Source organism: Artemia sp. Qi Xiang Cuo, chromosome 11 (genome assembly GCF_049724085.1).
Source record: "Artemia sp. Qi Xiang Cuo chromosome 11, ASM4972408v1, whole genome shotgun sequence".
NCBI lineage: Eukaryota > Metazoa > Arthropoda > Branchiopoda > Anostraca > Artemiidae > Artemia > Artemia sp. Qi Xiang Cuo.
Genome location: NC_142804.1, coordinates 21,342,228 through 21,370,054, shown reverse-complemented (window position 1 = coordinate 21,370,054; position 27,827 = coordinate 21,342,228). Strand labels below are relative to the sequence as shown.

The 27,827-nt window shown below is 34.0% G+C and overlaps 2 protein-coding genes across 5 annotated transcripts in view; one reads left to right on the top strand and one right to left on the bottom strand.

Moving 5' to 3' along the window:
* Positions 1 to 27,827, bottom strand: part of LOC148946754 (ubiquitin carboxyl-terminal hydrolase 10-A-like) — a 560,345-nt gene that overhangs the window by 428,338 nt on the left and 104,180 nt on the right. The gene's annotated exons all lie outside the window — the stretch shown is intronic.
* Positions 20,172 to 27,827, top strand: part of LOC148946753 (uncharacterized) — a 159,379-nt gene continuing 151,723 nt past the window's right edge. The window contains exon 1 of the mRNA XM_089096587.1: positions 20,172 to 20,355. Coding sequence (XP_088952713.1) covers positions 20,281 to 20,355 — 75 coding nt within the window. The 5' untranslated portion in view covers positions 20,172 to 20,280. The remainder of the gene's footprint in view (positions 20,356 to 27,827) is intronic.

Below are 27,827 nucleotides of genomic sequence, written 5' to 3'. Positions count from 1 at the left end.
AAAGGGCTAGTGCCCTTTTTAATAGTCGAAAGTTATTGGAGGCCAATAAACCCCCCTCTAACACCCACCATTTTCCCAAACACATCAAATCAAAATTTTGAGATAGGTATTTTGTTCACGTAAAAGAAAGGTCTGGAAATTGTGTCTTTGAGGGTGACAGCCCCCCAGAGCTCTGAGGGCTAGGGTTTTAAGTTATGCCCTGAGGGTATATAAGGTATATAGAAAGGGTGATCGTATAGACTGTGGAGGGGACTCATTGGATTGGAAATTAGAAGTTCTTGTACTATTTTTAAGATTCAGAGTGATCGGAGGGTGGATAACATTTGTTGTCCTAGAAACTTCAAAAACAGTTCATTCGATTGGAAATTGAAAGGGCTACCATTTCACTAAACACATCCAACTAAAATTTTCAGATAGTCATTTTGTTCAACATAAATGAAAGGTCCAGAAACTATATTTTTGGAGATGGCACCCGGCGGCAGCCCTCGGGGCAAGGGCTGCAAGTTATGCCCCGGGGCAAATAAGGCATGTATAGAAAGGATGATCGTATAAACTCCGGAGGGGGCTCAGTGGATTAGTAATCAGAAGTTCTAGTGCCCGTTTTGATATTCAGAGCAATCGGGGCTGAACATCCCCCCCACACCTCGTATTTTCCCGAAATGCATCTGCTAGAAATTTTAAGATTGCCATTTGCTGTCGTAGAAACTTTGAAAAGACGTCATTCTATTGGAAATTGAAATGGCTAGTGCCCTTTTTAATAGTCGAAAGTGATTGGAGGGCAAGTAACCCCACTCTCACGCCCACCATTTCCCCAAAAACATCCAATCATAACTTTGAGATAGCGATTTTGTTCAACGTAATTGAAAGGTCCAGAAATTGTGTCTTTGAGGATGACACCCCCCCCCTACAACCCTCAGGGTAAGGGTTGTAAGTTATACCCTGAGACCATATAAGGTTTATATAGAAAGGTGATCGTATCAACTTTGGATAATACTACATATAAATAATTAGTACTGTGACTATTATTACAACTACGCCTAAGGGTATGATGGTGAAATTTTCAAGAAATTTGAGGGGGAAGATGAACTGAATCAGAACAGGCCCTCTGTATGCAGGTTGTCAAAAGGGTGTAACTACGATATCTTAGGAACAGTTTGGTTTGTAAAGTTGAAAATAACAGGGCTTGTTTTGAGGGATGTTAAATTAATCAAAATAAAACACTAACAACCTAATGCTGCCAAGAGGCCCCCTCCCTCCAACTTTTTGAGGCCCCCTCCCCACATTTTTAAACTTTTTTCATTATTTTTTGAACATGGCATATGTTTTCAACTTTTTTTTAACATAACCTAGAATGACCTGAAACATACTTAAAACTTAAAAAATTTATATTTCCTAACTTCCAATTTTAAAATGAGAATGATATAGATATTTTGATCGTGACTTTTACTATTAGAAAAATAATGTTTGCAGTAGCACTTTTTTTGTACTGCATTTTTTTACACAAATTTTTCAGCTTTTTTCTTCTTTCTTTGCTTAACACACTCAAATTTATCTTGGAAGTAATAGGTGTTTTCTTAACAGTAACAAATTTATTCTAATAACACCAAATGTTCCGTCAAGAGATAAGAAATTGCTCATAGAGGTAACAATTTTTCTCACTAATAACATGTTATCTGTTAGAAGTAACAAGTTTTCTGCCAATGATACCTTATTTTTCTTACAAGTAACAATTATTTCGTTATGAAAACAAGTTTTCTGTCAGAAGTAGCAAGTTTTCATTACCAATAACAAATTCTATCAGAGTGAATAAATTCTTTATCAATATCTTTCGACAAATACGTTTGATAACAACGACCAAATCTAAGTAACATAGTGAATAAATTCTTTATCAGCTTCTTTTGTCAGATACATCGGATAAAATTCACGAAATCTAAGTATCAGAGTGAATTAATTCTTTGTCATCGTCCTTTGTCAGATATGCCTGATAAAATTGAGAAAATCTAAGGATCAGAGGGAATAAATTCATTATCAATGCCATTTGACAGATTCTTTTTATAATACTCCTAAAATTTAAGTATCACAGTGAACAAATTCTTTATTAACATTCTTTATCGATATCACTTGTCGGATATGTTGGATAATCTTGACATAATCTATGTATTAAAATGAATAAATTCTTTATCAATATTGTTGGATAGGTCAGGATAAAATTGATAAAATCTAAGTATCAGAGCAAATACATTCCTTATCAGCATCCTTTATCGGAAATGTCAGTTAATATTGTGAAAAACCTGAGTGTCAGAGTGATTAAATTCTGTATCAACATCTATTGTCAGATACAGGAGATAACATTGACAAAATCCAAGTATTAGAGCTAAAAAAAATTTATCAACATCCTTTGTCGGATATGTCGGATTCTTTATCAACTTCTTTTGACTGTTACATCAGATAACATTCAGAAAATCTAAGTATCAGAGTGAATAAATTCTTTATCATCGTCTTCTGTCAGGTATGCTTGATAAAATTGAGAAAATCTAAACATCAGAGTGAATAAATTTCTAATCAATATCATTTGACTGATACGTTTGATAGTTTCAGATTGAAGATATTCTTTATCATCATATTTTGTCAGATATGATTGATATATTGAAATTGAGGAAATCTAAGCATCAGAGTGAATAAGTTCCTTATCAATGTCTTTTGACAAATACGTTTGATAACACTGACCAAATCTAAGTATCATAGTAAATAAATTCTTTATCAACTCCTTTGTCGGATAAATCATATAACATTCACAAAATCTAAGTATCAGAGTGAATAAATTCTTTATCGTCGTCCTTTGTCGGATATGCATTTTTTTACGTATCTTAAAACGACATGAAATATGCTTGCGATACTACCAATCGTACTCTATGCTAGCATATACACATGACGTGGCTTTCCCACTGGTAATTTATGGCAAGTTGTCGACACTACCTAGTTTATTGTATGCATTAAATTGGTGTTTTTTACGCATTAGAAGGATAAACACATAATTTTTATCTTTAAAAAGTGAAGATGAAACATTTTAAGAAAGTGTGTTCAGATGATAGTGTTATTGTAGCATTGAATGCTGACAAGAAAAAGTATTTGAACTATGAAACAAGTAAAAGCGGGGATCTTATTGGGAATGTATGCGTGCATTGTCATAACAATAAGGAATTAAATTTCTTTGGAGTACGAAAACAATTCAACTCTTCTGATGGTGTATATGCAAGATTGAGATCTCCAGAGATTATTGCACTAAAAAAAGATGCCAACACAAAAATAATCGTCAATGATAGAGGACAACTCCTTGCTATTGTTGCTGGTAACACATTACCTACTGATACATCCTATTGTCAGCTTTCGGGTATTACCATTCAACGGAAGATCAAAAGTAGACTGGCTTACTCTTCTACTAATATCATAAATCATATCTTGTCTACGTGCCGGAACTATTATTTGTGTAAAAATAATGTGGTAATAGACAGTGAAAATCCCGAAAAAATAAAAAGGGCAATAGTAGAAAATATCACTAAGGAATATAATGATGAATTGATGGAAAATGAAGCCCAAGTGAAAGTTATTACTACTGATAATCATATAGTCAATGAACCTAATAATAACAAAGATGAAATGCATATTGAACATGTGGATGACCCCCCAGTAAAAATTGTGTATGACTCAAAATAAATTAATGATTATTCTACTGATTATGTACTAAGAGAAGAGAGTAACTATTGTATCAAGAGAGAACATGATGAATTATCTTATGGAACAGATTGAAAATGTCCAAAGTTGTACAGTGATATTAATAATGTATAATATTATATTTTTGTGTTAATATCCTACTTAACATTTTATTAAAAATATATTATGCATTACATTGTTATGTGTTCATTATTTTTAGAGTTTGCTAGCATATCAAACGTTTAGAATGTCTATTAAAACATTAGAGATGTAAGAAAAGGAATTTGCATACATCATATGTCGGAATGATAGGTTAACATAGAAAAAATCTAAGCATCATAATGAATAAATTCTTTATCAACACCTTTTGTCGGATAGTTCAGGATAAAATTGATAATACCTAAGCATTAGAGCCAATAGATTCTTTATCAATATTATTTGAAAAAAACTACGTTTTCTAAAGAGTTAAAGAGGCTGAGTCACAAGTTCGAACCTTAAAACGTACAGGGATTAGGAGGTGCAGTTGGGGGGCTGCCGCCCCCCAAACCCCTGCTTCCGTATATGAAAGGGGCTGTGCCCTCCTCAACACCTAACTCTTTACACTAAAGTTTGGCTTTCTTACAACTCTTTTTTAAACAATAAACACTTTAGCGTAAAGAGCGAGGCGTTAAGGAGGGCACAGCCCCTTTCATAAACGGAAGCGGAGGTTTGGGGGGTGGCAGCCCCCCAACTGCACCTCCTAATCCCTGTACGTTTTAAGGTTTGAACTTGTGACTCAGCCTCTTTAACTCTTTAGAAAACGTGGTTTTTTTCAAATAATTTCTGCACGTTTTTGTACAGTTTATTGCTTATTTAACTCTTTAAAAAACGTAGTTTTTTTCAAATAATGTTATCAAAGCAGTGGAGACTTACCTGTAACCTGAAGGCCGACTGTGATATTCTTCTGGAGACGCCTGTTGAGCCAAAGGATTTAATAGATTGGATTTAAAAAAGAAACTGAGTTTCTTTTTTAAACTTTAAATTCAATATAAACTCAACGCCTCGCTCTTTATGCTAAAGTTTTTATTGTTTAAAATAAAGAGTTGTGAGACAGTCAAACTTTAGCGTAAAGAAAGAGGCGTTGAGGAGGGCACAGCCCCTTTCATATACGGAAGCGGGGGTTTGGGGGGCGGCAGCCCCCCAACTGCACCTCCTAATGCCTGTACGTTTTAAGGTTCGAACTTGTGACTGAGCCTCTTTAACAGCCCCCAACTGTGCCTCCTAATCCCTGTACGTTTTAAGGTTCGACCTTGTAACTCAGCCTCTTTAACTCTTTAAAAAACGTAGTTTTCTTCAAATAATTTTAAAAAGAAACTGAGTTTCTTTTTTAAACTTTAAATTCATTATATAAAAAATTTCCTCTGACGGGGAATCGAACCCGGGTCTTCCACCTGACAGTCAGGAGTATCGACCACTTTACCAAAGAGACGCAATTGTTCTTGTATTTTTAGTCTGTGGAATCTATTTTTGACGCAAGCAAATCCCCACAAAACTTGATATTTGGTTTTTGGAAAACAGGGAAGGAGTGATCGGATTGAGCTGAAATTTGGAGGATAAGCTTTCAGGCCCCACGAAAACTTATCTTCTAAATTTCAGCCCGATCGGACAACCTTAAAGGGAGGCTGTGGTGGGAAAATTTAACATGGGCTCTTATAGGAAAACGAGGTTTTTCGTATATGTAAATTCGGGGGATAATTTTTTCGGTATGAAAATATCAAAAGGCCCTAACAGGTCAAATTCCGCTTCGAATGAGTCCTCATTCACCCGGATCCATTGCCAACTGTGACCTGTAGGCGTAACTAGTAAAAAAAAGAGAAATGAACATTAAGTGGCTATATCTGGTTTTTGGAAAACAGGGAAGGAGTGATTGGATTGAGCTGAAATTTCGAAGATAAGCTCCCAGGCCCTAGCAAAGCTTAACCTCTAAATTTCAGCCGAATAGGACAACGTTAAAGGGGGGGCTGTTGTGGGAGGGTCGAAACTTCCGGTCTAGTTTACCCCATGAAGATAAAGTCGGAGGAGGATGAAATTTTGCACGTTTCTTAGTTTGATCTTGGGCTACAAAATGCAATTACCGCCGTCTCTCTGCGACCTCTGCGGAAATCGCTTAACATTATGGTGGGTCGCCTCTTTAAAGAGGCACAAGTGTGCCTCCTTGATCCTTTGCTGGATATTTCGTTTAACATTATCAAAACCTAAGTTTCAGAGTCATGAAATTCTGTATTAAAATCTATAGTCAGATACATGGGATAACATAAACAAAATCAAAGTATCAGAGTGAATAAATTTTTTTATCAACATCTTTGTCAGATACATCGGATAAAATTGACTAAATCTAATTATCAGATAGAATAAAATCTTAGTCAACATCCTTGGTCGGACACTTCAGATAAAAATCTAAAGATCTATGTATTAGAGTGAATAAATTCTTTATCAACTTCCTTTGTCTGATACATCAGATAACATGCACAAAATCTAAGTATCAGAGTGAATAAATTCTTTATCATCGTCTTTTTTAATTTATCATTAAATGATACCATTACCGATATCATTTGTTGGATACGTCAGATAACATTGGCAAAATCTATCTATTAGAATGAATAAATTCTATATCATCATCATTTATTGGATAGGTCTGGATAAAATAGATAAAATCTAAGTATCAGAGCAAATAGATTATTTATCATCGTCCTTTGTCAAATATGCCTGATAAATTTGAACAAATCTAAGCATCGAGGTAAATAAATTCTGTATCAACATCTATTGTCAGATACATGGGAAAACATTGATAAAATCTAACTATCAGGGCGAATGAATTTTTTTATCAACATCTTTGTCAGATGCATTGGATAAAATTGACTAAATCTAAATTGCAGAGTGAATAAATTCTTTATCAATGTCTTTTGAATGACACGTTTGTTAACACTGACAAAATTTAAGTATCAAAGTGAAAAAACTATTTATCAACATTCTTTATCGATATCATTTGTCGGATATGCCGGATAACATTGAAAACATCTATGTATTAGAATGAATAAATTCTTTATCATCATCCTTTGTCGGATACGTCGGAAAAAATTGAGAAATTCGAAAATATAAGCATCAGATTGAATAAATTCTTTAGCGACATCCTTTGTTGGAAACGTTTGATTACATTGACAAAATCTAAGCATCAGAGTGCATCAGAGTCATTAAAATCTTCATCAACATCCATTGACGGACACATAGGATAACATTGAAAAAATATAAGTATCAGAATGAATAAATGCGTTATCAACATCTTTTGTCAGATATTTTGGATAAAATTGAAAAAATCTAAGTATCAGAGCGAATAAATTCTTTATCATCATCTTATGCCAGATACATCGGTTGTCCGGATGAAATTGAAAAAATCTAAGTAACAGATTGAATAAACTCTTTATCAGCATCTTTTGTCAGATATGTCGGATAACACTGTCAAAATCTAAGTATCAGAGCGAAATCATCATTTGTCATATAGGCTTGATAAAATTGAGAAAATTCGAGTATCAGAGTGAATAAATTCGTTATCAATGTCTTTTGACAGATACGTTTAATAACATTGACAAAGTCTAAGTGTCGGAGTGAATAAATTCTTTATCAACATTTTTCATTTTCTTTTTTTTATTGACATCATTTGTCAGATGCCTCTAATAACATTGACAAAATCTATGTTATAATATGAATAAATTTCTTTATCAACATCATTTGTTGGATACGTTGGGTAAAATTGTCACAATCTAAGTATCAGAGTAAACAAATTCTTTATCAACATCATTTGCTGGATACGGCGGTTAACATTATCAAAACCTGAGTATCAGAGTGATAGAATTCTATATCAACATCCTTTGTCGAATACATACTAAGACAAAATCTAAGTACCAGAGTGAATAGCATCCTTTTCACGGATACATAGGATAAAATTCACAAAATATAAGTGTCAGAGTGAATAATTTTTTTTATCAACATCTTTTGTCAGATACATCGGATAAAACTGACAAAATCTAATTGACAAAATTATGTCAATGTTTTTTGACGTATCCGACAAATGATATCGATAAAGAATGTTAATAAAGAATTAGTTCACTCTGACACTTAATTTTATCAGTGTTTTCAAAAATATCTGTCAAATGGCATTGATAACGAATTTATTCACTCTGATACTTATACATTCTCAATTCTATCAGGTTTATCTGACAAAGGACAATGATAAGGAATTTATTCACTCTGATACTTAAATTTTGTGAATGTTTTCTGATGTATCTGACAAAAGAAGCTGATAAAGTATTTATTCACTATGTTACTTAGATTTGGTCGGTGTCATCAAACGTATGTATGACAAAAGACATTGATAAAGAATTTATTCACTCTGATAGAATTTGTTAGTGTTAATAAAAACTTGCTACTTCTGACAGAGAACTTGTTATCATGACGAAAAAATTGTTACTTGTAAGAAAAATAAGGTATCATTGGTAGAAAACTTGTGACTTCTAACAGATAACTTGTTATCAGTGACGAAAAATTGTTACTTCTATGAGAAATTTGTTATCTCTTGACGGTAAACTTGGTGCTATTAGAAGAAATTTTTTACTTTTAAGAAAATACGTATTATTTCCAAGAGAAATTTGAGTGTGTTAAGTAAAAACAGAACAAAAATGTTGAATAATTTGTCAAAAAAAAATTGAGTAAAAAAAGTGCTACTATAAAAATTATTCTTCTAATTGTCAAAGTCACGACTAAAATATCTATATCATTCTCATTTTGAATTTGAAAAATATTAAATATAAATTTTATATGTTTTAAGCATGTTTGCTCTCATTCTAGGACATATAAAAAAAAGTTGAAAAAATACCATTTTCAAAAAATAATAAAAAAACTTAAAAATTGCGGGGAGCGGCCGCAAAAAGTTGGATGGAGGGACCCCCTTGGAGGTTGGGGATAATGGGCCATTGGAGTTTGAGGTCCTTGCTGGTTCGGGTCATTGGTGTTTGCGGTCCCTGGTGGTTAGGGTCATTGATGGTTGCGGTCCTTGATGGTTCAAACCTATAATATCTCACTAGTTGAATTCTAAGGATTTCTAAGGATTGTTCTGAATTTTTAATTAAAATTCTTTTCTTGGCATCTAAATCTCTATTAGTATCAACTTTTTAGTATGCTAAAATGTTAGAGCATATTTTATATTGACAACACTGCTCAAATGGTACTTGTGTATAATTCAGAATACACCCGAGAAGTAAGGCTAGGTCAATTCATAAGGTCATCTTGGGGCCTATGACTCTATTACTTTCAACTTTCAGCATGCCCAAATGATAACCAATATTTTATATTCGCAACACTGCTCAACTGGTATTTGTGTATTATATTGCCAAGCGTGAATTCACCACAAATCAGCATCGAGAAATAAATGAAACCCAAAACAAACAGAAATTACAATAAATAACCGAGTCAAACTCAAAAAGAACAGAAATTAACATGAGTAGGGCTCAAAACCGCTATGCCATCCCAAGGCCAAAACATAGTTTGCACTTTACTGAAAAAATAAAAATGAATGTGCATTGTCAGTTTAGTATACATTTACTGATATTTAGTAGTCAAAAAATTAATATTATTTGATTTATTAAAGTTATAAAAGTAAAAACATTTATGTTTATTCAGTAAAGTGCAAATTGTGTTTTGGTCTTGAGTAGGTATGGAGTTTACAGCCCTACTCATGTTTTGTAAATTAAAGTTTAAAAAAAATTAAATTAATTTAAGTAAAAGTAAATATGACGGCACAAGACCTCAAGGTCTAAACCGGTGGTGCTGAACTCTGTTTCCATGTCCTCTAAGACTTTTTTTTTTATTTGGAAGTATACACACATTTTTCAGGAGAGATGATGTGCTTGGGGTGAATTTCCATAAGCAGATTCTTCCTTCGAGAGGGATATTTTTGGGGGTTGAGTTTTTCCTGGGTAAATTAACGCTTGGGGAATTTGACAAAATTCCTATACGAAATTGCTTGTCATTATCTTATATTCTCTTTGCCAACTAAATTTTGCATGTGGAGAAGTTCTGGCGGAATTAACCGGGAGCTATTTTCCATGTTTTTTGACTTTAGGAAGATATTTCCACGGAATGGGCCATTTCCCGATTGATCGGGAAACCGATTAGAACTTAGTCTTTTTCAAATGAAAGTATGCTGTGACTAATTTTTTAGCCTGAAAATTCTGTATGATATTTTATGAAGGGTGGATTCTCAGCGAGGATAGAAATGTCTGTAGAAAATTAAAAGGGGGAGGGGATTACACATTATGCTGGATGAAATTTACTTAGAGGATTCTCTCTTAGAGGATTTACTTAGAGGATTCTTAGAGAACCCCATTTTACCAAAAATCAGCAAAAATAAGATAAAAAAAATTTACCGAGCGTGAAACTGCCACAAATCAGCATCGGTAAATAAATGAAACCCAATACGAACAGAAATGAAAATAAATAACCGAGTTAAACTCATAACGAACAGAAATTAATATGAGTAGGGCTCAAAACCCCTTTGCCATCCCAAGGCCAGAATACATTTTGCACTTTACTGGAAAAAATTAAACTGAATGTGCATTGTCAGTTTAATATACATTTACTGATATTGAGTAGTCAAAATGTTAATATTATTTGATTTATTAAAGTTATAAAAGTAAAAACATTTATATTTTTTCAGTAAAGCGCAAATTTTGTCTTGGTCTTGAGTAGGTATGGGGTTTGTCAGACCTACTCATGTTTTGTAAATTAAAGTTTAAAAAACTAATTAAATTAATTTAAGTAAAAGTAAATATGACGGCACATGACCCTCAAGGTCCAAACCGGTGGTGCTGATCTCTGTTTCGTGGCCCTCTAAGCCTTATTTTTTATTTGGAATTATACACAGATTTTTCAGCAGAGATGATTTGCTTGGGGTGGATTTTCATAGGGAGATTATTCCTTCGAGAGGGAAATTTTCGGGGGGGGGAGTTTTCCTGGGTAAATTAACGCTTGGGGAATTTGACAAAATTCCTATATTAAATTGCTTGTCATTATCTTATATTCTCTTTGTCATCTAAATTTTGCATGTGGAGATGTCCTGGGGGAATTAACCGTGAGCTATTTTCCGCGTATTTTGATTTTAGGAAGATATTTCCACGGAATGGGCCATTTTCCGATTGATCGAGAAATCGATTAGAACTTAGTCTTTTTCAAATGAAAGTATGCTAAGATCAGAATTAAATTAAGAAAAAAAAGTATTTTTTACCTGTAAGTGAGGAGCAACATTAAAACCTAAAACGAATACACATTATTCCGTATATGAGGGACCCCTCCCCTCAAAACCTTGCTCTTTACGCTAAGGCTGTTAGGACCCAACTTCCACCCACCATTTCCCAATTTTGAGACAGCCATTTTGTTCGAAGTAGTCAAAGAGTCGGGAAATTATGTAGTTAAGGATGACACTCCCCCCAGAGTTCTCAGGGCAAGGGTTGTAAATTATACCCTCTGGGTATATAAGGTTTTTTATTATAGAAAGCGTTATCGTAGAAACTTCAAAAAGGAATAATTTGATTGGAAATTGAAACGGCTAGTGCCCTTTTTCATAGTCAAAAGTGATTGGATGGCAAGTAACCCCCCTCTCACGCCCACCATTTTCCCAAACATATCAAATAAAACTTTTGAAATAGCCATTGTGTTCAACGTAGTTGAAAGGTCCGATAATTATATCTCTGAGAATGACAACCCCCTCACAGCCCTCAGGGCAAGGGTTGTAAATTATGCCCTGGGGCATATAAGGTTTTTATATAAAGCATTGTCGTAGGAATTTCAAAAAGGACTGATTCGATTGGAAATTGAAAGGGCTAGTGCCCATTTTTATAGTCGGAATTGAGTGTAGGGCAACTAATCCTTCTCTCACACCCACCATTTCCCCAAACACATCCAATCGAAATTTTAAGATAGCCATTTTGTTTAATGTAGTTGAAGTACAGGGAAGTAGGTCTTTGAGGATGACAACTCCCTCACGGCCCTCAGGGCAAAGGTTGTAATTTATGCCCTTCGGGACAAATGAGGTTTTTATAGAAAGGGTTGTTGTAGAAACTCAAAAAGGGCTCATTCAATCGGAAATTGAAAGGCCTAGGGCCCTTTTTAATTGTCAAAAGTTAATGCAATGCTTGTCATTTTTATAGTAAACATCTATGTGGGTACAATGTATTATTATTTTTTCTTTTTTTTAGAACAGGACACTTCGTATGGAAGTAACTATCTTAGGAACTTCGAAAAGGGCTCATTTGATTAAAAATAGCAAGGGCCAAAAAGGGGCTAATATTCGAAAGTTATTGGAGGGAAACTAGTCTCCCTCTTACTCCCACCCTCCTATTTGCCTATTATGTTAAAAAACTAATTGTTGCCTTAAGATTAAATCACAATACACAGTGTTAATGCTAATTCCCAATAAGGCATCTCAGCAGTATCCCAAGAACGACTGAGGGCATTGTCTTCAAACTTTCGGGGCTACTTCTGCTCTTAAAATTTAATCAAATCAAAATAGCATAAGTGTATCAAAGCTATCAAAGAAAGTACACAGATTTTTTTTTGCAAATGGTATAAAGTTTTGTATTTCAGGTGAGTAGTATCCTATATTGCTATCCGAAACTACATTGCATACTATACTTTACCACCGTCAAGCATCTATTACTACAGGCGGTACATGCTTACCGGACGGGTTTCTATGGGTCAATAGCATAACTAAAAGACCTTGGTATAGCATCTTCAAAGGTTTATTGGACTTTTCTATAAAATGGTTAACAGCCAAGCTTTCGGCTATTGGCATTCGATCGAAGGTTTAATGATATATGGTATTAGAAAACAAAAAGTTGTGTCATTTGTGTAAAATAACTCAATTTGCGAAAAAACGTATTCCATTAGCATTACTCTGCTATGAATGATCTTAATTGGTGATTGAATAATAGGGGTGAAACAGAGTTCGGTAATATTTTTAATTGGATTGCATGAAAGTGGTTAAAAAGGGTTAAACTGCTTACCAGTTAAGGTAACCCCGAAGGGGTTGCTAACTTACGCGATTTAATATAAAATTGGAATAACATCAATGGTATCAATCTACGGAAACAATTATTTAACATGGATTGTATAAAAGTGGTAAAAAGGGTTAAACTGCTTAAAGGTTAAGGTAAGCTCGAAGGGGTTGCTAACTCTAATGGAATCTATTATAAATTTGGGATAACATCGTTGGCATCAATCTATGGAAATGGTTAACGATGACAAGGTGATCATGGGACTTAACCTGGCTTTACTTCTTGGTTGTGTTTTGTATAATACACAAATACCAGTTGAGCAGTGTTGCCAATATAAAATATAGTTTAACATTGGGGCAAGCTGAAAGTTGAAAATACTAGGCTTATACGCCCCAGAATGACCTTATGCACTGACCAACCTTTACTTCTCGGGTGTATTCTGAATTATACACAAGTACCATTTGAGCAGTGTTGTCCATATAAAATATGCTCTAACATTGTAGCATACTAAAAAGTTGATACTAATAGAGATTTAGATACCCAGAAAAGAATTTTAATTAAAAATTCAGAACAATCCTTTGAAATCTTTAGAATTAAACTATTGAGATATTATAGGTCTGAACCATCAAGGACCACAACCATCAATGACCCTAACCACCAGGGACCGCAAACACCAATGACCCAAACCAGCAAAAACCTCAACCACAAATGACCCCTTATCCCCAACCTCTAAGGGGCCCATCCCTTCAACTTTTTGGGGCCCCCTCCCCGCATATTTTAAAACTTTTTTTATTATTTTTTGAACATAGTATATTTTTTCAACTTTTTTTTTACATGTCTTAGAATGACATGAAACATACTTAAATCACAAGAAATTCACATTTAATATTTACCAAATTCAAAATGAGAATGATATAGATATTTAGTTGTGACTTTTACTATTAGAAAAATAATGTTTGTAGTAGCACTTTTTTTGGACTGTTTTTTTTTGGACAGAAATTATTCAACTTTTTTTTATTTTTTTACTTAACACACTTAAATTTCTCTTGGACGTAATAGGTGTTTTCTTAATAGTGACAAATTTCTTCTAATAACACAAAGTTTTCCGTAAAGAGATAACAAATTTCTCATAGAAGTAAAAATTTTTCGTCACTGATAACATGTTATCTGTTAGAAGTAACACGTTTTCTGCCAATGATACCTTATTTTTCTTACAAGTAACAATTATTTCCGTTATGAAAACAAGTTTTCTGTCAGAAGTAGCAAGTTTTCATTAATAATAACAAATTCTATCAGAGTGAATAAATTATCGATCAATGTCTTTCGACAGATACGTTTGATGACACCAACCAAATCAAAGTAACATATTGAATAAATTCTTTATTAGCTTCTTTTGTCAGATACATCAGATAACATATACGAAATATAAGCATCAGACTGAATAAATTCTTTATCATCGTCCTTTGTCAGACCTGCCTGATAAAATTGAGAAAATCTAAGTATCAGAGTGAATAAATTTTTTATCACTGCCATTTGACTGATACTTTTGATAACACTGACAAAATTTAAGTATCAGAGTGAACAAATTCTTTATTAACATTGTTTATCAATATTATTTGTCGAATACGTTGGATAACATGAAAATAATTTATGTATTAGAATGAATAAATTCTTTATCAACATTGTCGGATAGGTCAGGATAAAATTGATAAAATATAAGTATCAGAGCGAATAGATTCCTTATCCACATCCTTTATCGGAAATGTCACTTAACATTATCAAAAACCTGAGTGTCAGAGTGATTAAATTCTATATCAGCATCTATTGGATAACATTGACAAAATCCAAGTATCTAAGCTAATTAATGTTTTTCTATCAGCATCTTTGTCGGATACATTGGATAAAATTGACAAAATCTAAATATCAGATTGAATAAATTCTTTATCAACGTCTTTCGTCTGATACTTCGGATAACATTGTGAAAATCTATGTATCAGAGTGAATAAATTCTTAATCAACTTCTTTTTGTCTGTTACATAAGATAGCATTCATAAAATCTAAGTATCAGAGTGAATAAATTCTTTATTAACGTCTTTTGTCAGATATGCTTGAAAAAATTGAGAAAATCTAAGCATCAGAGTGAATAAATTCTTTATCAATTTCATTTGACCGATACGTTTGATAGTACCCGAGAGAATAAATTATTTATAATCATCTTTTGTCCGATATGATTGATAAAATTGAGAAAATCTAAGCATCAGAGTGAATAAATTCTCTATCAACTTCCTTTGTCGGATAAATCAGATAACATTCACAAAATCTAAGTATCAGAGTGAATAAATCCTTTTCATCGTCCTTTGTCAGATATGCATTTTTTTACGTATCTTAAAATGACATGAAATATGCTTGAGGCTCTACTAATCGTATAGGCCAGTAAAAGTACGGTTTGACCGGACAAAATTGCAGCGATCTTAAATAATTATTTTCTTTTTCCCTGAAAAGACTATGTCAATATAAAACGAACAGCAATTAGTTCAAAAAACTTTTACCACAAAACAGGTTTTTCAAAGAAAAGTAAAGAACCCCATTTTACCAAAAATCAGCAAAAATAAGATAAAAAAATTTACCAAGCGTGAAACTGCCACAAATCAGCATCGGTAAATAAATGAAACCCAATACGAACAGAAATGACAATAAATAACCGAGTTAAACTCATAACGAACAGAAATTAACATGAGTAGGGCTCAAACCCCTTTGCCATCCCAAGGCCAGAATACATTTTGCACTTTACTGGAAAAAATTAAACTGAATGTGCATTGTCAGTTTAATATACATTTACTGATATTGAGTAGTCAAAATGTTAATATTATTTGATTTATTAAAGTTATAAAAGTAAAAACATTTATATTTTTTCAGTAAAGCGCAAATTTTGTCTTGGTCTTGAGTAGGTATGGGGTTTGTCAGACCTACTCATGTTTTGTAAATTAAAGTTTAAAAAACTAATTAAATTAATTTAAGTAAAAGTAAATATGACGGCACATGACCCTCAAGGTCCAAACCGGTGGTGCTGATCTCTGTTTCGTGGCCCTCTAAGCCTTATTTTTTATTTGGAATTATACACAGATTTTTCAGCAGAGATGATTTGCTTGGGGTGGATTTTCATAGGGAGATTCTTCCTTCGAGAGGGAAATTTTCGGGGGGGGGAGTTTTCCTGGGTAAATTAACGCTTGGGGAAAACGCTTGAAGTCTTTTTCAAATGAAAGTATGCTGAGAATAAAATTTTAGGCTGAAGCTTCTGCAAGAAATTATATGGGGGGGGATTCTCAGGGAGGATAGAAATGACTGGAGGAAAATTAAAAGAGGGAGAGTATTACAAATTACACTGGATGAAATTTACTTAGAGGATTTTCTCGGGATGGGGAGTATATTTTATGGAGGGTGAGCCAGATTTGCCGGCATTATTTGAAAAACGATCAGAATTAAATTAAGAAAAAAAAGCATTTTTTACCTATAAGTAAGGAGCAACATTAAAACTTAAAACGAATACACATTATTCCGTATATGAGGGACCCCTCCCCTCAAAACCTTGCTCTTTACGCTAAAGCTGTTAGGACAAAAATTCCCCTCATTTTTTTAAACAAGAGGGAAACACCCTAAAATTCCAGGATTCTTAAAGAAAATTGCACCAACAGATTTAGTGTATGAGTGAACCCTTATGTATTAGTTTCCATTTTCTATATGCAAGAATATGGAGTTTTGTAGTCTTTACTAGAAGACAGATCACAGATGCGTGTCTATTTCTTGTTTTTTTTTCCAAGGGGTGATTGTATTGAAATAAAGGTCCTAGAAGATCGAGAGAGGATGCTTTCAAATAGAAATTAAAAGTTTTAGTGTCCTTTTTAAGATACCAAAACTATTTTAGGTAACTAACCCCCTCCCATGTATATTTTCTAATATTTATTTTTAGATTACCACTGTGTTCAGTATAGTTGACAGATCAAATAGCTATGTCTTAAGTGGTAAAATGACCCCCCATATTCCGTGGGTAGAGGTCTTTAAGTTTTGAAATTTATCCTTTGTTTACGTATAGTATTAGATGCTTTCTTTACTTTAATACTTTGGTAATTTGATACTAGTTTTGATACTTTGATGAAAGTTTAATGTTTAAAAAAGAATTTTTTTGAAATAAGGCATTTTCTAAGAACTTGAAACTTTTTGCAACCAAAAACGAACGAAAATTAATTAAAAAAAATACTTCCGAAAAAGAAGTTTTTCAAAGAGAATTAAAGACTATATTAATATTATCGGCACATACAAAGACCTTTTAAAATTCAAACTAAAAATGAAAAGAAATTACTATCAAAGAATAAATGAAACCCAAAACAAACAGAAATTAAATACAATTAAATTTAAATACAAATTTTAAATACAATTAAAATTAAAAGAAACTAATACAAATGAATAAATTACAAGAAATTACTATTAATGAATAAATGAAACTCAAAACGAACAAAATTTAAATAAACAATCACAGCAAACAAACATACAATAGGTACTAATATAAATGAATAAATAAATCTTAAAACGGGCAAAACTTAAATTGAATATGTAAAACAAGCTTGAAACGAAAAAAAATCACGACAAACAAGAGTTTGGGTTTTGCCTCCTTCTCTCACTGATCAAACTGAATATTTGATATATAATGATATCAATTGTCGAAAAATAATTAGTTCAAGATTTTATTTCGCTATAATTTTATTGCTGTAATAAATTTTTAATGCTGTAATTAAGCATTATTTTTAATGCTGTAATAACTGGAAAAGAAAATGTTTGTAATATAAATCATTTTCAGTGTTTATATTACAAACAAAAGTTCGTATAAGTTTGTACTTATATTTGTCTTGAACAGTCTTGGAAGATACTAGTAAAATTAAACTGAATATTTGATAAATAATGATATTTATTACTGAAAGCTCGTCAAGTCAAAATTTAATTCTACTCTAACTTTACGTTTATTTTAAATGTTGTAATAAGTATAAAGGAAAATATTTGTAATATAATTCGTTTTAAGTAAAGTTCCAATGACGCAGTAGGCTTTAGACTTTTACAGTGAAAGAATGAGAATGTTTTAATCATTAGCTAAACCGTGGAAATGGGTAATAGTTCTCATTCTACATTTAAAGACCCGTTTCACTCAGATTCAATCAAGTTTAACTCTAATGGAATATTTAAATGAAAATTTTAATCTTACGTTCAAATAAAAGGGATTTCAATAATCACCATCATCTATAACCTATTCTAGACATCAATTTTTTTACATTTACACCTATATATGGAAACACGATTTTTACCCCCTCAAAATCAACCTCAAACTTAAAAAAAGGTCAAGTAGGCAAAGAATGATTTCTCTTGCAATTTGTGTCCAGGTCAAACCGTTCCTTACTTGGACAATTGGTGCTTCACTGAAAACGAATCATATTACAAATATTTTCTTTTTTCGGTTATTACAGCATTGAAAATGAAAAATAAATTAAAATTAAAAAAAAATTGAAATAAAATTTTTAACTGATCATTTTTCAACAATTAATAGCATTCTGTATCAAACACTCAGATTGATCTTATTTGTGCTTTCCAAGACTGTTCAAGACACATATAGTTTTCAGTAAAGCACCAATGACGCAGTAGGTTTTAGACTTTTACAGTGTGAGAAAGAGGCCAACCCATCTTGTTTTTAGTGATTTTTGTTCGTTTCAAGCTTTATTTGCATTTTCAATTTAAGTTTCAATCGTATTAAGATGTATTTAATCATTTATATTAGTGTCTATTGTATATTTGTTTGCTTTGTTTTTTTATTTCATTTCTGTTCGTTTTGGGTTTCATTTATGCTTCAATAGCAAAATATTTTTGTTTATTTTAATCTTCAGCTGCAAACTCAGATTAAGCTTTACTCGTTTTAAGATCTGTTTATTCATTTATATCATTACCTGTTGTATATTTTTTTCACTCGTATTATTTATATAATATATGTTTGTTTTGGATTTCATTTATTCTCTATTAGTGATTTCTGGTAATTTTGAGTTTGAGTTATTATAGTTTCCTATTTGTTCCGATCGTAAGTTTAATATGGTCTTTACTTTTCCTTAAAAAACTTATTTTTCGGAAAGTTTCTTTTTAAATTACGAATAAGACTAGGTGGATCGTAGCAGTTTCCTAAACTTTTGAAGAGCCGATACTTCAGTGCCACATCAACAGCTGTTATTTAAAGGGCCGAAAGGGGTTTGATAGTCTTGAAGACACGCATAAAATTTGAGATAGTTTGTCTCAAATTCAAAGCAGCAGGAGCGAGTAGTTTTAATTTTAATAAAGAAAGAGGGTTTTTATTTGGTTTTAATAGATCTAAACCCTCACAATACAACCCTCCCTTTAATTGTAAGTTAAAAGGGCCTATGATTAGCTGAAAATAACGTCACCCGATCTTATTCATCTAGTTAAAGATCAGTCCACGCTACCGTTGGTTCAAATTTGAGACAAAGAGTAGAGTTTTTAACACCAGCCATACTTAAGAATGGGCTTGAAAGTGTGTAAGGGCGCTGGTCCAAAATAGCGATGCTTAATATGCTCCCATATACTCCTTGCTTGATTTGTCATTAGGTCTGTCTTCACTAGTACTTCTAAATATACCGATAAACATTAGATTGTAAAATAAATATACCAGATTCTGCATCCCCTGTTATTATTATTCCACAAATCTTGAGGGTTGGACAGAAAAGTCTATTTATCCACAAGTATTGATATTTGCTAAAACTGGTTTTCTGGCTCAATTAAAAGTATAATTTCTTAGCTATTCACTCTTGACACCATCTTTCAGCACATGCCATTGTTTAGCCCCTTTGCGGAAGAATTTTAAGTTATATTATTTGTTTTTCATAAAGGAAATCCTTGAAGTTGAAACATCCTACAATAGACACATTTACTCCAAACCCGACTGGATTTTCTTTTTGGTTATAGAGGGACCGATTGATCTCAGCCTATTAAAAAAAACCTTTCAAAAATGGATCTATGGACCAATTCAAGGTCCAGGTGTGGCTTTAGAAGGCCCAACTTCATCGAAGTCTGTTAGGGAAACAAATTTTTGCTCAAGTTACGGGTGTAATCCTGAACTCAGCTAGAAAAAAAAATAGTTTAGACTAGCTCTCAAGAGTCTGTGAGGCAAAACTCGACTCAAGCTGATTTCCAAGAGAGTAAAAGAATCTTTCAAGACTTGCAAAAAGGAAGTTAGTCGAATTATTTATATTTTAAAACAAAACAATACTGTGCTGTTTTTTTACATATTGTTTATCTTTTCTTAATGTGTTTGTTGTTGTTTTTTTAGGTGACTTCCATCATAATTTGTAGTCTATGGCGTTATTATGACTTAATTCTCGGTGGATTAGATACAGCAGAAATTACAAACCGTCTGTACTTTGGTGCAGCGGTTATTTGCTGTATGGTGATATACAATTTAATTACATTAGCTCAAAATCTGTTGGCTTCTGGGAACATTTTCTACCGACATATAATCGTAAGCATGCCCTGTTTTGTATCCTACTTCATTTAACATAAATTGTTTTAAGTAAAGTGACAATTACGTAGTATGGTCTAGACCTGGGGTGGCCAAACCACGCCCCGTGGGCCGCTTGCGGCCTGCCTTAAATATTTTTGCGGCCCGCAAGATTCATCACACTTTTATATTTTGCACCCTCATGATACGCGCACATCTCGTAACATCACAGATTCAATTTTTTACTCTTAACAATGTTGTTTATCGTAGTATTACTCCAATCATAATTATAGAGTTATAAATGGAGTTTAAATTAATTTTAATTATAGTCTTGATATACGTAACGTAATGTGTAACAAAGTGTATAATGTTCTGATTTATTTATATATTCAATACGATTTCATATATTACAAATTGCATAAGGCATTTTTAAGTGAAATATATGTTATTTTTTACACATTTCTTTCCGCATTTTATCTAACTCCGCCTTGTCGTAGTGGCTGACGAACTTGATTTATCATCGCTGACTCCTAACTTAAGTGACATGTTTAATGAAGTGACCAGCCTTAGACAGGGTTAGAAGTGACCAGCCTTAGCCAACTGGACATATTTTATGTCCAAAGGACTTATTTTTTTTTTTCTGGGAATAAGGAAATATAAAACCCTTTCTTGTTAACGAACTGAAAGCAAGAAGCGACCCGGCTCAATGGTGACCGAAACTCTGGAAAACAGGATTTTGATACCAATGGATACATCAAAAGAATCAAATTTTTATGCTGATTTCAAATATATAATTTTCATCAAGTTTGGTACTACCCATTTAAAGTTACTTGCCTGAGAAAATTTGGCTTATTTTCGAAAAAAGGGGGAAAGACCCTCTAAAAGTTTTGAAAATAACACCATCATATTCAGCGAATCAGTAGTGTGCTATCTATATATTTCACCAGTGATTTTAGGGGTGTTATACTCCCTGTACATCATATACATTGCAGTTTGACGTGCACACTCCAAAAAGTGACCAATCCTTTTATATTATATAGCCTACCTATAAAGTGGTCAAACAAATTTTGAAGGTATAATTGAGATTATATAACGAAACCAGACTGGTTTTCGAAGCACATTCAGCATAGCGTGTTTTATTTATTTATTTTTTTTTAATTGAAAACTAGAAATTATCAAATTGCATAATCAAAGAATGGTCTCATTCTAGAAATACTGGTTTGCAACTGGTTATAATCATTTTTTTTTCGCTATCTATTTCGAGCAAATTGGACATTATGGATTAGTTGGTTTATAGAAGTTGTAATAAGCCTATTAGACTCAAATCGCTCATTCTAAATGGACAATAAAAGAATTATATTGGTAAGTAAATATACATTATTCGTAGACTAATATAAGCTTTTTTTGGCTATCTAGCATTATGAGTTTCACACAAAATTATCTATCATTTTGAGTTTCACACAGAAAGGTGAACTTTCTGTAAATATACTAGCTATAATAGGATTCACATGTTCATAAAAGCTGTTTTGATTACAATGTTGTTTTCTCGTGAGATTATATTTCACTGCGCTATTAATTAAACAAACTTAATGAGACGATCATTGTATGTAAGCGTGTGTATTTACTAAAGGGGGTAATTATTGTAGAGAAAAAGAGGAGGAGTTGAGGGAAGAGGCACCCCCTATTAATATTCTGAATAAATTAATAATTCAAATTGTATTTCTCATGTATCGTATTTAAAAATGTATGTTATGCATTCCGATAAACTTATAGGCTATTTGGCTCTTAATGTTTCTTATGCACCTTTTTATATGTGTTAGTGGCATTCGTGTGGCATTGTTGGGGGAGGGTGTGTGACTGATGCGTCAAAAAACTGCACTTTCATGGATATATGTATTCATAGCTTAATCGAACTTAAAAATTGGGATTAAAAATAAAGCTAGGAGGGGGAATTCAGTTTTGAAGGATGTGTAGAAATGATACTTATTTAATATCCAGTAAACATCTGACTTGAAATGATTCATATCGTATAATTTTCGCTAGCTTCAAAGCAGATTGCAATGTATAAAGATATCTCTGTGAAATAGCGTTCCCAACAATTTATATTTTTAAATCAACTGATAGCAATTTTCTTTCGCGCCATATATAATTGAGAAGATCATTGTATATACGTTTGTGTATTTAATAAAGGGGTAATTATTGAAGAAAAAAAGAGGAGTTGGGGGAAGGGGTGCCCGTCATTAATATCCTGAATAAATTTCAAATTTAGATAATATTTTAATTTGTATTTTTTTTCGTACATTTTATTTAAATATCTATTGAATAACTAAAAATTGATTTTTATTTCAAGGACTCATATATTCTGGAGTCAAGTGAAAAACGACCATAGCTCAATCATGAGACTAGTAGCACTGATATGAATTTGAGGAGAAAAAGCATGATTCACTATGCCCCACGAACACTTTGTAGCAAGCTAGCTGTAACTTCTATGGTAAGTATCATTTATCAGATAGCTTAGGGGGTTCGATTGCACCGAGAGTTCAGTTGTATGGCGGTTTGGTTATACAAGGGCTCGATTATACGGGAGTTCAGTTGCATAGAGGGTTCTGTTGTACGCGGGTTCAATTATACGGGGAGTTCACTTGCACGGAGGTTCACTTGCACAATGGTTCAGTTACACGAGGTTTAGTTAAATGGGGTTGAGTTTCACGGGGGGTTGAGTTGCATGAGGGTCTAGTTAAAGAGGGCTAGTTAAAGAGTTGCACAAGGGTTCAGATGCACGATGGTTCAGCTATTTGGGGTTCAGTTACACGGGGATTCAGTTACAATGGATCCCACACAAAAACAATGGGCACATACAAAAGCCAAATTAGGCCAGTGGCCTATGAGAAATCGTAAAATACCCAAGACAATCAACAAGTCCCAATGGGGCATGTATTTAGTTAAAATAATGCTAGGACGGGGATATATATACGCGTGTGTATTTATTAAAGGCGGTAATTATTGTAGAGAAAAAGAGGAGGAGTTGAGGGAAGGGGCGCCCCGTATAAATATTATGAATGAAATAATAGTTGAAATTGTATTTTTCATGTATTGTATTTAAAAATGTATGTTATGGCATTCCAATACACTTATAGGCTATTCGGCTCTAAATGTTTCTTATGCATCTTTTTCTATGTATTTGTGGCTCATTCTTGTGGCATTGTTGGTGGAGGTTGTGTGACTGATGCGTCAAAAAACTGCAATTTTATGGCTATATGCATTCATAGCTAAACCGAACTTAATAATTGGGGCTAAAAATAAAGCTAGGAAGGGAAATTCACTTTAGAAGGATGTGTAGAAATGGTACTTATATAATATCCAGTAAACGTCTGACTTGAAATGCTTCATATCATATATTTTTCGCTAGCTTCAAAGCAGATGGCCAGATATAAAGATATTTCGGTGAAATAGCGTTCCTAACAATTTCTATTTTTAATTCAACAGATAGCAATTATCTTTCGTGCCATATATAATTGAGACGATCATTGTATGTACGCGTGTGTATTTACTAAAGGGGTAATTATTGAAGAAAAAAGAAGAGGGGCTGGAGGAAGTTGTGCCCACCATTAATATTTTGAATAAATTTCAAATGTAGCTAATAGTTGAAATTGTATTTTTTTTTTCGTACATTGTATTTAAATATCTAGTGAATAACTAAAAATTGATTTTTATTTCCAGGACTCAGATATTTAGGCGTGAAGTGAAAAACTACCAAAGCTCAATCATGAGATGGCAGCACTGACGTGAATGTGAGGAGAGAAAGCGTGATTCACTATGCCCCACGAACACTTTGTAGTGAGCTAGCTGTAACTTCTATGGTAAGCACCATTTATCAAATAGCCTAGGGGGTTTAGTTGCACCAAGGGTTCAGTTGTATGGGGGTTCGGTTATACGAGTGTTCGATTATACGGGGGGTTCAGTTGTACGGGGGGTCGGTTATACGGGGAGTTCACTTGCACAGAGGTTCACCTGCACGACGGCTCAATTACACGAGGTTTAGTTAAATGGGATGGAGTTGCACGGGGGGCTCAGTTGCAAGAGGGTTCAGTTAAAGAGGGCTCAGTTGCAAGAGGGTTCAGATGCACGATGGTTCAGTTGCTTGGGGTTCAGTTACACGGGGATTCAGTTACAATGGATCCCACACAAAAACAATGGGGCACACACAAAAGCCAAATTAGGCCAGTGGCCTATGAGAAATCATAAAATACCGAATACAATGAACAAGTACCAATGGGGCATGAATTTAGTTAAAATAATGCTAGGAGGGGGAAATTAAGTTTTGAGGGAGGTGTAAAAATGCTACCTATTTAATATCCCCGGTTAACATCTGACTTGAAATGCTTTTGTAATATTTGTGTATTGCTTCTGTCTGACCTTTGGGGGGGTGGGGGCAAGTATTTAGTAAAAATAGAGCGCGGAGGGGGATAGGAGGTTTTGAAGGTGGGGTGAAAAATTGACATAGTTTTTTAACTTTATAAAAATAGTGGATATTTCACATAGAAAATAAACCCCTTTTTCTATAGATTAATGAAGTAGCAGTGCCATCAACATCAGGTCATAAAGCATCCATTTTTAGTGGACCTGAACCTATCATCGCACCACCAATGGAGTTTAGGGATGATCCTACACTAGCTCTTGATAATAGGGAGTGGCATAGGGGTTTTCTAAATGATTGTTTGGGGACTTGGCCAGCCTAGATGATCTGACTTGTGACATTGACATGGTGGAGGACCCGGAATGGCCAGATAGATTTATGATCGAACATTTTGGTGGTGGTGTCATTAGTATTAGTGTATCTAAACCTCATAAAGAAATCCCGTCACAGGACAATACAGGCTGGCTTGATCAGCTATCCCCAAACGCCTTGGAAGACATACTAACTAGCCTAGGGGATTTCATTCCACGTCCATCCAATGCAATTGAACAGACTGGGGGTGGTGCTATTGACAATTCTATGCCACTCCTCGCCATTCGGGTTAATAATAGCGCTAGCACTAATAACTATATAACATCATCACAACTATCCCCACTTCCAGATTTTTTTCTTTCCAACTCTGCCTTGCACCATACAAAGGCCTACAGCGCCAAATTTGGTGACCCCTTTAACTCTCTAGTCTTAGGGGATATAATAACGAATCCCCTGGACATTACCCATTTGTATGTTAATAAGATTCGAGCCCTTCTTGAACAACAGATGTGGGCGTGGGGGTGGGGGTCAGTTTAAAAGCATCAATAGCACTAAAAATATTGTTTTAAATGAAAATGCGAGCCAGCTGTATTCGAAATACTTGCACACAGAGATGTTGGCAATTCGCCCGCATTTATCAAAATATGAGGAGGTTTTTCTAGATTGGGTTAATAGTATTCAAACTAAAGTGGCTAATTATAACGAGGGGTGAAGCGGGTCGGTGGTTTTATTTATTGAGAGTTTGAACGTTAATATTTGTAGATTTAAAAATGATTTTATTTTAAGAGGGGGAGTGAGGAATATTGAATTAAAATATCATTCAGATTTAGAGGGATGTAGGGGGATACAACGAATCTATTTCGATTCGAAGTTACAGTGTTTCAAGTATGCATTTTTATTTGCCGCATACAGAACTCTGCAAAAAGATGTCTCTTAGAAAAAGTTGGATGAATTGGCAGTTACTTGTAGGGAGGGTTCAAAGTTCCCCATAGTAGATTTTACTAAATGGTCAATTTCCCGTGACATTAGAAGGAATAGATATTTTCAAGCGGGCTAATGCATATTTAAAGATTGGTGTCACGGTGTTGCAGTATGAAACAGAATTTGAGGAGGGCCACCGTTCCAATAAGAAGGGCGTATTATTTCCAGTGAGGGCTCTTTCAATTGAATCAGTGGAACATTGGGTGTGGATTCTATGCACGCCACCCACAGAGCCTGATTCAGTTGGACATTTTAATCCAATTACTGATATTAGTAGGGTTTTAAGTGAGGGTAAAAAATGTGGGGGTGTAATTTATTACTGTCCGACATGCCTCTCAAGATTTTGGACTGATTTAAAGTTAAAGCATCATATGAAGCACTGTGAACGTCATGGATACCAGGCTGTGGAGACAGTAAGCGGAGATAGAGCGATATTACGTTTTAAGAATTTCCAAAACACACTCCTACAGAGCAATAAGATCGCTTTGGACTACGAGGCCCGACTCACAGACGTGTACGATTCGTCAAATCTAAATCGTGTTAAAATACACGAAGCCATAGGGATATCTTACGCTCATTCGCAACGAGATTCGAATAATACCATGCAAGTGCTGGATGTAGTTGAGATGTTGGGCGGCAAAGACTGTATGTGCTCGGCATTGGTCAGTCTAATCAAAACAGCGAACGGTGCAATTTCACGCCTTCGTTACACAAGCTATCCTATGCTCCTATCACCAGAAAACAGATTGGCCATTAAAAATCGTACAATATGTTGGGTTTGCAAGGGAGAATTTGATGATGGTGTAAGGAATGGAGGGAGGAGGAAGGTGATCGACCACGATCATTTGTGGCAGGAAATTACATCAGGGTGGAGTAACTTAAGAGGGGTAGCACATCAGTCGTGCAATATAAACGTTAGACAGCAATATTTCGTACCTGTTTTTATACAATATTCTAATTACGACTTAAAGTTTGTTCTACCGGCATTGGCCCGCATTGCCAAGGGTGGAGTTGTAGATGACGCACGGATAGTTGGTTCTTTTTCATATAATATCATACCCAAATCATCGGAGAAACTACTGCTGCTAGAATTCATGTGGAAAACAGTTGACAAGGGTAACACGTGCCTGAATAAAATCCGTTTTTTAGACTCTTTCAGCTTCTTCCCCAAATCCTTAAGTCAATTGTTTCAGGTACAGAAAAGTGACAATTTTGATAGCTGCCCCCTCCTTAAACAGCGGTTCCCCGATGATAAAATGTATGTTTTATTAACGTGTAAGGGTATATATGCATATGAGTATTACAACTCTGCCTCGAGGCTAGATGAGGTGTCACTACCATCTATTGAAGCTTATTCAAATTCTCGAATTGAGAGTGAGGGCACCTCTGGTGAATTCGTATTTGTTACATAGGTCTAGGTAAAGTGGAGAAGTAAAAATGATTGGGATGATTGTAAAATTTACTTGGTTAATAATATACTTACTGTTTTTGATATTTTGTGCAAAAGAATGGACAAAATCTTTGCGGACTTGGGGTTGGATTTAGGTTATTATTTTTCAACTCCTCATCTGGTGATGGACTTGATAATTAAAATCAGCAAAGAAAAAATAGGCCTGATCACCTATGTGGATCAGCATCTGTTTGTAGAGAGATCAATGAGGGTTGGGTATGTTTTTCACGGGGACCGTATCATGAAAACTGATCCGACCGGACAGCACACCGATGAAAAGTCAGACGCAGTTTTTTTGGATATGAATTCCCTTTACCCATCGGCAATGTCTCA